At 41.9% G+C, this 11,101-nt stretch overlaps 1 protein-coding gene across 1 annotated transcript; it reads left to right on the forward strand.

Moving 5' to 3' along the window:
• Positions 1 to 448: 448 nt before the first annotated feature.
• On the forward strand, positions 449 to 9,865 carry LOC112079490 (nuclear receptor subfamily 6 group A member 1-A-like; the record flags this gene model as incomplete). The annotated part of the gene is made up of 6 exons (XM_024145429.2): positions 449 to 618; positions 1,075 to 1,308; positions 1,567 to 1,821; positions 3,080 to 3,201; positions 3,350 to 3,502; positions 3,636 to 9,865. Coding segments are annotated over 6 exons (1,074 nt in total), but the record flags the coding sequence as incomplete, so codon positions are not given.
• Between the last annotated feature and the right edge of the window lie 1,236 nt (positions 9,866 to 11,101).

Consider the following 11,101-nt stretch of genomic DNA (forward strand, 5'->3'; position numbering starts at 1 on the left):
TTCGGAGGAACATTCGAAGTGGGGACATTTTGCCACTCCCCACAAGGGAAAATGCTATTTTAGGCTTAGGGGTTAGGGTTACAATTAGGGTTAGGGTTTGGGGTTAGGGTTAAGGTTAGGGTTAGGTTAAGGGTTAGGGGTTAGGGAAAATAGGATATTGAATGGGAATCAAATCAATCAATTGTTTGGCCCCCACAAGAATAGTCAAACAAACATGTGTGTGTTTGTGGTGTGTGTGTGTGTGTGTGTGTGTGTCTGTGTTTCTTTGTGCCTCTGTGGAAAACGTTTTCCTAGGATAATTATACCCTGGATAACAGTGTTATATTAATCAATTCAGATGTCTCTTACTCTCACTCTCAATCTACCCCTCTCTCTCTCTGCTCTTTCTCTCTCCTTCTCTCGCTCTCTCTGTTCTGCCTCTCTCTCACTCTCATTCTCTCTCTCTCAGATCACAGATGAAGAGATTGAGCGGATCATGTCGGGACAGGAGTTCAAGGAGGAAGCCAGTCTGCCGGAGCACACCTGGAGCAACAACGGTGACAGTAGTGACCACAGTTCTCCTAGCAACGGCGCCTCCGAGGGCAACCAGCCATCACCTGCTTCCACTCTATCATCCAAGTGAGTTAGCAACTCGTCTACATGAGGGAGCATCGTAAACATTGTCAGCAGTTAGTCCATGTATGAGATAATTAACTGCCCCTGACATTGTAACACCTCATTGCCTCGTTTTTGCCAAGTTTGCTACCGAAAGAATGCCTGAATGCAATCTATTGAGATTTAGCAGCGATATCTGTAGATATCAGCCCATTATCTGCTGTTCTTGGAGACATGCATAGTGTCTATCTGCAAGCAGCAAGGCCAAACATACTGGTATTTACATCTCTCTGTGTAACCATCAATTTATCTAAATCAACCATGTACTCTGATTACGTTAGATGTGCATAGAAACAGTTACTCATAAAATCTCAACAACAGAGGCACACTTATGAGATACCAAAACATAATTCATGGCATTTAGTGTAAGTACAGTATTTATTTGAATGAGTATCTGACCATTGTGTTTTCTCTGTCCAGTCGTTCTTTAGAGATGGGTGGTGGCTACACGGCTGCTGTCAGGGACCAGTACATCAACGCCCCCATGAACACCCCCTACCAGCTGCTACCTCACCTCTTTAGCTACGCTGCCCAGTCAGGTCTGCTGGCCCCCCAGCCCCGCAGCCTCTACCCCCAGTCACACCCCCTGGTGATGCAGCTTGTGGCTGCAGAGGACCTGACTCCACTGGCCACCCCCATGCTGATAGAGGACGGGTGAGTAGGCCTGCTTAACCTGACATTTCTGCTGAGCAATGGAAGTGTGGCATGTATTTCACATAACAATTTCAGCAGACATCTATTCGGAAATGTGTTCTGGAAATGTGTGTTCCATTTTACAATATGAATTTTCTGACCATGTGACCAGGTCAGCCAAAGCTCCTGGCCCAATACAATAACAGGAACACTTTGCTGCTATGAAGCCTGTTGATATTCACATCCGCGTCTCTCTGTCTCCCCTGTTATGTGTGTCAGGTACAAGGTGACTCAGGTGGAGTTGTTTACGCTGCTGTGTCGTCTGGCCGACGAGCTGCTTTTTCGTCAGATCTCGTGGATCAAGAAGCTGCCGTTCTTCTGCGAGATGTCCATTGAGGACTACACCTGTCTGCTCAGCTCCACCTGGCAGGAGCTCATCCTGCTCTCCTGCCTCACCATCTACAGTGCGCAGATCTTTGGAGACCTGGCCGACGTCACCACCAAGTACACGCCCTCTGAGGACGAGATGCAGGGGTGAGTATTGCCCGACAGTGGGATCACTGTCAGGGTTAAACAATGATACTAGGTTGTGTTCATAGGTTTATTTTGGAATCATTGTATGGAAAGAGACCATTTAGCTGGGACACCCTCGTCTTCTGCCGAGTGGCGCAGCGGTCTAAGGCACTGCATTTCAGTGCTTGAGGCATCACTACAGACACCCTGGTTCGATTCCAGGCTGTATCACAACCGGCCGTGATTGGGAGTCCCATAGGGCGGCGCACAATTGGCCCAGCGTCTTCCGGGTTTGGCCGGTATAGGCCGTCATTTAAAAAATGTTAATAAAATTCTCCTTTTGTGTTGTTCATGCATCAAACGTTAGAAGGCAATAGTGTTTGCTTACCTGGATTATGTTATTGTAGTATTTTTGGGAGGTGTGGTGGCTGAATACGGCTCTAAAGAGAAGGGATGATGTCAAAATTTGAGTTGTGTTTCCTTCTGCAACAACAGTCTCCTACAGAGACCACCGTTCCACTCTGTGAGTTCACAATCTCTAAAGGCTGTGATATTTCGACCATTACATCGAGGTATATTGGTTTTGGAAGTGTGCCAGTGAACTGTCCTGTGAGGTGGATGACTCCTCAGGACTGTGGCTAGCACTGTCTGGGCCATTATGAAATACAGGTCTGTCCCTCTGTCCCAGATTGGCCATAATACTGTGGGGGCTTGGTTGTGTGTAAATCAGACCAGAATTATCAGCCCTTTTGGCACACTTGTTCCTAATTTTCTATTGGATTTACGGCTGGGTTGTGTTGCAATGGCCCATTTGCCTGCAGTTTGCACATTCAAGGAGAAGGTGTCTGATTTACTAAGCCAGTTACTAAGCGGTGTGTAGGCACATGCACTAAAGAGATCAAGATTTAAGGGGCGCTGCAGAGACGGGTATAGAGATTGATGAGTACAGTTGTTCAGTTTGCCATGTTTAAGTACACGCTCCTTCCTTAAAGCTAAAGGAAATGTTTAGTCAGCGAGATGAATGTCCTTAATCACTTGTAGTGGATCAGGCACCCCCCCCCCCACCCCATCCCTACTGCTCATCATCTTATTACGGTCATGATTGAATCAACTATCATAAATCTACTCTCCCTTAACTTTGTTATTTCTTTGTGATTTTCCACTTCTGTAGCTGTGTGTACAAGAGCTGGTAGTCTTGTTGATTTTGTGGGTTGTTTGCGTGTGAGCGGGCGTATCACATTCCACAATCTCCCCATGTTTTTGTATGCGTCCTCTCCAGATTCAGTGAGAATGGCATGGAGGTGATGGAGAGGCTGATCTATCTGTTCCGCAAGTTCCACCAGTTGAAGGTCAGCAACGAGGAGTACGCCTGCATGAAAGCCATCAACTTCTTGAACCAAGGTAACACACACACATGCACTGCCAGCCAGACACAGCACTGTTCCAACAGGACTTCAAAAACTGCTCTGCTGCTTTATGAAATAAAAAGGATGAAAACCTCACACATACTGTACATAAAGCTGTCCTCAATGTGTTTTTGCCTGTACAGATATCCGCGGTCTGACTAACGTCTCCCAGTTGGAGCAACTGAACAAGCGCTACTGGTACGTGTGTCAGGACTACACTGAGTACAAGTACCCTCACCAGCCCAAACGCTTCCCTGAGATCATGATGTGTCTGCCAGAGATCCGTTTCATGGCAGGTAAGTTGGGGCATGGGGATTGGCATGGAGGGCGTTGTATTTTATGACATGCTAATATAAAGGTCCATAGCAAGGTAGGCGACAGGATAATTGTTCTGTACTCACACCCTGTAAAAAACGTGTTTCTTTCCAGGGAAGCTGGTGAACGTTCCTCTGAAACAGCTCCCCCTCTTGTTTAAAGCAGTTTTGCACTCCTGCAAATCCAGCTTCATCAGCAACAGGACAGGAAGTTCTCCCTGTACGACTACTACTGGTACCTCCCCCGGAAACTGAGCCCCGCACCCCGGCCCCAGGACCGCTCCTTGACAAGAATCTTGCCTGGGGGGTGGGGCAAGGGACTGGTCCCCCTTCCTGTGAATGTGACAAGCAATTTTTGTTCTCTATATATTTATTACACGACAGAGCTGAATGTATGCTGATTTACGCTGTGCACATGCTTCTGTACAAACTAAATGCACATAGATGCATTGGTCTTTGGAGTTTACAAATATGTATCCGATTGCTCAACGTGTCGGTGTTGCCATTGTTAGAACTAGATTTTTAAGATTTATTTTATTCGGAATGGGAATGGGTATAAATGAGTTGACAAGTGTTTTGAGACTACCTCAGGAAGATGATGTTGCTATTTTCAGGTACCTTTTTCTCGCCGTTTTGAAATGAAGAGGTTGCCCAGTCTAAATCAAATCCCTGTAAATGCTATAAACTCCTGAATCATAGATGATAAGTCGGCCTTTACCATGACATTGACCAAAGGCATTGCTGCATATTCAATTGAACCAAAGATAGAAAAGCATTCAACCCCGCAAACAACAAATGAATGTCCTGAATTTCCCACTAGTACTGGTGTATTTTCTCACTTCTTGTAGTATTTTTGTACACTCTTTCATACAACCCACAAACAGACATCCTGTAGGGATGGCCTGGTCAATGTAACATTCCTTGTCTTTCAGTGAGATTAAATTTTGTTGGATTGTGGGATCTTCATAGAAAACAAGCATACGGGTATTTTCTACAATCATAGACTGCAGAGCAAATTTAGTTGCAGGGGTAGGGGAAATTTGTTATTAGCTTGAATGAGATTTTGTTTTGACCAAAGTGATATGCAAAGTTTTTTAAGCAGCACCCATAGATTGGTGATTAGTCGATAGCTCAGTGTAATGATTTCTTATCAATGAAGGACCAGGATAAGAAATGAATCAATCTGTGTAAGAGCCAGAGGGGAGACCCTCAGACAGACCGTGTAGCTTGTTCTTATCCTAACCCCTAGGCTGAGACACCACAAACAAGGGTTCCACTCTCTTCTCTCCTAGTCCCTGTTGCACACATCTATTCCTCCAGACATACAACCCATCTTGGCTTTCAGCCCTCCACTGGTACTTCCTTGCCCAAACCTGAGCCTCTGCACATGCTCACTGGGTTGGTGGTCCGATCCGCACAGTTAGGCTACAAGGAAATGTTGGCTTGTTCATTTGTACTACTACATTTGTAGACAGTGTTGGGTTTAGAATGCTCAGGTGACTACATTTTGGCTGCAACAGAGGAGAGATGGAGGAGACATTAGGGGCATTAGGGTCTATTAATCTGGTCTGGGTTGACAGACTAGAGGTTACTTCTGGCTTGCACACATTGTTTAAAAAAGCTATATAAAGAAATAGGTTCTTTATTTATGAAGTATGAGATGATCATTTCAACCAGCCGTTAGCCGTTTCATAACAACCATTGTTTAAAACTTTGGAGCAATGCAGTCCTTGCAATGACTCTCTTTTATGCATGCTGTGGTGAGGCAGGAGACATTCTTTGACCATTACAATGGCAAAGTGCCCACCCCGTATTCTCCTCTCTCTCAGGTCCTTGTGGACCGGTATTTAAACAGGGTAAAGTGAGTGTTATGTATTGCATTCATGAGTTACTCAGTGATCACTATGCTGATGTACTTGTAGGATTCTTAATTGTAGAATTCTGGACATTGTAGGTCCTTTTAGAAAGTGTTTTATTTTTCAGTTTTTTCTGTTTTATGAAAGTGGCTGTTGTTTAAGGGCATGTTTTAAGACTTTAACTGTTGCTCCCAGTTCAGTGTTTAGCTTATTTGTCTGAAGATGGTCGGAGACAGGACTTAACATCAGTAAGGTCAGAGAGGTCCCTTTTCCACTCTGAGTATAACCAAGCTAACCTCAATCAACAGGTGGGCTTACGATTGCTGCCTCCATCACTGGGTCTAGACTAGTCTGTCTATATCTTCTTAGCCTTAACACTGTACTATACTGTACCATCTAATGTCCTGAACCACGCTTTGAATAATTTCACCAATGCAGTGTTCTTTGTTTCAGTAGTTTCAATTAGCCACCTTTCCATGTTTTGTTGTGATACATTTCATGTATTTAGTTTTTTGGAGTGAAAAAGACCCCTATCATTTGTTTTATTTTTAATTCTTTCTGATGGATGTTGGATGTGATTCTATCACCTTGACGTCACAGTTCCAAAGGAAATAATGTTTATGGTATTGATATTACAATTCTAAAGTGTTTACAAATTGATAACTTTTACTATTACCAAAAACACGGATTTGATGAATAGAATGATATATGCAGAGAGTGAATTAACCAATGGCAGGCACCTGTGAAACCGGTAAATATACAGTGCATTCGTAAAGTATTCAGACATCTTGACTTTTTCAAAATGTTGTTACTTTACAGCCTTATTCTAAAATGGATTCAATTGTTTTTTTTACTCATCAATCTACACACAATACCCCATAATGACAAAGCAAATTTATTAAAAAGAAAAAACAGATATCACATTTAAGTAATTATTCAGACCCTTTACTCAGTCCTTTACTCAGTACTTTGTTGAAGCGCCTTCGGCAGTGATTACAGCCTCGAGTCTGTATTTGAGATGTCAGATCGGGTTCAAGTCCGGACATTCAGAGACTTGTCCTGAAGCCACTCCTGCGTTGTCTTGGCTGTGTCCTTAGGTTTGTTGTCCTGTTGGAAGGTGAACCTTCGCCCCAGTCTGAGGTCCTGACCACTCTTTAGCAGGTTTTCATCAAGGATCTCTCTGTACTTTGATCCGTTCATCTTTCCCTCGATCCTGACTAATCTCCCAGTCACTGCCGCTGAAAAACATCCCCACAGCATGATGCTGCCACTACCATGCTTCACCGTAGGGATGGTGCCCGGTTTTCTCCAGACGTGAGGCTTGGCATTCAGGCCAAAGAGTTCAATCTTGGTTTCATCAGACCAGAAAATCTTGTTTCTAATGGTCTTAGAGTCCTTTAGGTACCTTTTGGCAAACTCCAAGTGGGCTGTCATGTGCCTTTTACTGAGGAGTGACTTCCGTCTGGCTACTCTAGCATAAAGGCCTGATTGGTGGAGTGCTGCAGAGATGGATGTCCTTCTGGAAGTTTCTCCCATTTCCATAGAGGAACTCTGGAGCTCTGTCAGAGTGACCATCGGGTTCTTGGGCACCTCCATGACCAAGACATTTATCCCCCGATTGCTCAGTTTGCGGACAGCTCTAGGAAGAGTCTTGGTGGTTCCAAACTTGTTCCATTTAATAATGATGGAGGCCACTGTTTTCCTGAGGACCTTCAATGCTGCAGAAATGTTTTGGTACCCTTCCCCAGATCTGTGCCTCAACACAATCCTGTCTTGGAGCTCTACGGACAATTCCTTCGACCTCATGGTTTGGATTTTGCTCTGACATGCACTGTCAGCTGTGGGACCTTATATAGACAGGTGTGTACCTTTCCAAATCAATTGAATTTACTACAGGTGGACACCAATCAAGTTGTAGAAACATCTCAAGGATGACCAATGGAAACAGGATGCATCTGAGCTCAATTTCAGGTCTCATAGCAAAGGGTCTGAATTATTATGTACATTTTTTTTGCTTTGTTATTATGGGGTATTGTGTGTAGAATGATGAGATTTTTTTTATTTAATCCATTTTAGAATAAGGCGGTAATATAACAAAATGTGAAAATAGTCAAGGTGTCTGAATACTTTCTGAATGCACTGTATATGCATATTTATGCATGATCTTTCCATATGCAAAGCCTTTATTGTATTCCCCAGTATCCTTTGGAACAGAAGTGATAAGGTTTCACCTCAGATATTAGAAGGGAGTCACACATTGTGGCTTTCTACTTTTCTTTGAGTTTACCATCAGTAAACAAAGCCCGAGAACATTTAAATGTTCCAGTCATGGTGGGGAGCAGCCAGCCACTGGTCTGGGGGGCTTAGTACACATGGCACGCCTAAACTCAGGGATCAGAACTTCTTAGGGGACATGTGTGTGAGACCCTAGCCCAGTGCTGCTGTCCCCATACAGTGTCACTATGGCCATCATACGTAAATATAGACCCTTAGTGGCAGATCATTCCTAGCAGTCGCTTTTAAAATCTAACGTCACATTGTTACCTACCTTACAGCCACCTCCACGACTGTTTGCCACTTTCATGTTTTGAAATACATGTATTACATTCTCATTAGTATTCTATTATTTTCTAGAATGTGTTTTCACCGATAATGGATATGTTATTTGCAATTTCTATACTGAAACTACCTCTTTTTGTGTCATCACGTATCTTACTTTCACACAGGTAATGCTTTAAAAAAAATAATATTCATTGTTTTCAATAGCTAGGTTTCCATCCAATTGGTGACAGATTTTCTTGCAGATATTCTAAAATCCGCATAAAGAAAATATGCGCATTTCCCACCAGTGGTGTTTCCACCAAACAGACTTGCGGTAGTGCACAGAAAATGTACTTCTTTGCTTCAATTTTCATTTACCAAATAAAAATCTACATTTCAAAGTTTTGTCACAAAAATTGTTGTGCTAAATGGCACATGTGACTATTCTGGTTTTGGCACCTGTGCTCTAGCCAACAGCTCGCACATACACTGCAGTTAGGCTGTGCGGATTATGATATTATTATGGATAAGAGCGAGAATATTTCTATTTGTCAAACGGCAGTCAAGCATCGATCATTATGTCAGACCCTCAATATTTATTGGAAAGGAGCGTAAAGCTCATCACCTTTAACATTCCATCATACATTATTTAATCTGTGGCCTAATAAACTGCATGATTTCCCGAGTCGTAGCAGGAGGACCATACACCATATCATTGTGTGACTCCAAGTTTACTTCGATATGATGCTTATTATATCAATATTTGTGCATAAATGCGTTTCCACCACCATTTCTTGCATAATGAATTTTACTGACATGAAAAGATCCCACCATGTCGAACTAACAAATCATCTGTCGGCATTTATAACATTGTACCGAAACGTCCTGTTTCCATCACAGCTGTCAGGATTTGTTTTTATACCGTATGACTTTACTCACATAAAACATTTGAATGGAAATGTGGTTATTGCACCAATGTTCTGTTATTTTGTGTGTCTTATTTTATCCAGTTACCTCTCACTGTTACTTATTGTGCATGTAAATGTTGCCTCATATGCTATTCCGTGCTACCTCAGGACAAACTGTCTTCTAGGCCTTAGTGGGTGGGAGTTAGTTTGACCACCTTGACATTTTACATTTACTCTAACCACTTTTTTTCTGTGATCATCATATATTTTCCAACATCGATTATGTAATTAACAACATCATACCTCACTGATCAATAAAAACTGATCTTATTTACCACCTTGATTACCATGATTACCATGATCATGATTACCATACCAAAGAATTTCGACAGGAATCTCAACATGAATCAGTTTACTTTGTAGTGTCATATTAATAAGTATTGTATTCAAATCAATGTATTGTGTTCCTTCACTATATTGATATAGTTGTTTTGATGTACCAAACAATCTACTTGTGAAGTGTAAAGAGTGAAATGATCAGTATCATGTTTGATATTTATAATGCTGCTTGTGAGTGATTATCAATTAGAATGTAACTTTGGCCAAACTGCCATTTACTGTTGTTTACATGCTTTTCCTCACTCCTCTCAATAATAACTGGTGAATGAGTTTTGTGTTATAAAAGTGTTTTAACAAGCTTATTCAGTGTTATAACAATTCAATCACTGAGGCTACTCATCAGCGAGCCCACAATGGGGAATGTCTAAGGCAACTAGAGGAGCAGATAAAATCATAATGTATCTCTGCGAACAACATCTTAATGTTTTTCCATTGAATGTGAAGATACCACTAGATATGCAGATGAAATACATGACATTTTTATCTGCCATGTTTTTTTTGTTTTTTAAAAATCTTTTGAAAAACCTTTCTCCTCTGCTCTTGTTACTACCTGTGATGAATGTGATCCATACGTGTTGAATGCATGTTTAGAATGTGTTAGGATTTGAAACCAAATAAATGTGAACGTTATGCAACTGTGAGATTGTTGTCATGTCAAGCATTATTTGAGTGCCATGTAGAACCCTTTACACAGAGGGTTCATTATGGAACCCAAAATAGTTCTACCTGGAACCAAAAGGGTTCTCCTATAGTGACAGCCGAATAACCCTTTTGGAGCCCTTTTTTCTAAGAGAGTAGTGTTTTTGGAATGCACACTCTCTGGCATTTGAAGCTCGTCAACAGATTTTGGATGGGCCTAATCTGTGTGTCCCTGATCCATCCCCCAACATCCAGTCTAATTTGTTTTGCGACTATCATTCACACACACAAAAACAAACTGTTCCTGCATGTCAAATCAGATAGAGAATGATCTGTACCTAGACAACATGAATTATGATCATCTACATTTAGGTGTAACTAAAGTGCAGGAACAGGGTCACAGTATACTGTACCTTTGGTAGAACCTAAATGCTAAAGCTATAGGGAATAATGCAATGCATATTCAAATGTTAAGCAATTCATATCTACTATAATAGGTATAAATTGTCCTTACTATAGTCAGAGAAGAGGAGGAGAGATGAGAAACACATGATCGGCAGATTCATGGTCCTGTTTAGGAGGTTGATCGATAGTTTGTATTTGTAGTTATTATGGATCCCCTCCATACTCTTCCTGGGGTCCAGCAAAATTAAGTCAGTTCTACCATTTTTAAAACATTACAATACATTCACAATAGACTTCATGACACATTAAGCGTGTGCCCTCAGGCCACTACTCTACTACCACATATCTACAACACAACATCCATGTGTACGTGTGTGTGTATAGTGCGTATGTTATTGTGTGTATACATGTGTCTGTGCCTGTGTTTGTGTCTCTTCACAGTCCCTGCTGTTCCATAAAATAAATTTTTATCTGTTTTTAACAAATTTAATTTTACTGCTTGCATTAGTTACTTGATGTGGAATAGAGTTCCATGTAGTCATGGCTCTATGTAGTACTGTGCGCCTCCCATRGTCTGTTCTGAACTTGGGGACTGTGAAGAGACCTCTGGTGGCATGTATTGTGGGGTATGCATGGACGTCCGAGCTGTTTGCAAGTAATTCAAACAGACAGGTCGGTGGATTCAACATGTCAATACCTCTCACAAATACAAGTAGTGATGAAGTCAATCTCTCCTCCACGTTGTACCAAGAGAGATTGACATGCATATTATTGATGTTAGCTCTCTGTCTACAGCCAAGGGCCAGCTGTGCTGCCCTGTTCTGAACCAATTG

Source organism: Salvelinus sp. IW2-2015, unplaced genomic scaffold (assembly GCF_002910315.2).
Source record: "Salvelinus sp. IW2-2015 unplaced genomic scaffold, ASM291031v2 Un_scaffold8187, whole genome shotgun sequence".
Lineage (NCBI taxonomy): Eukaryota > Metazoa > Chordata > Actinopteri > Salmoniformes > Salmonidae > Salvelinus > Salvelinus sp. IW2-2015.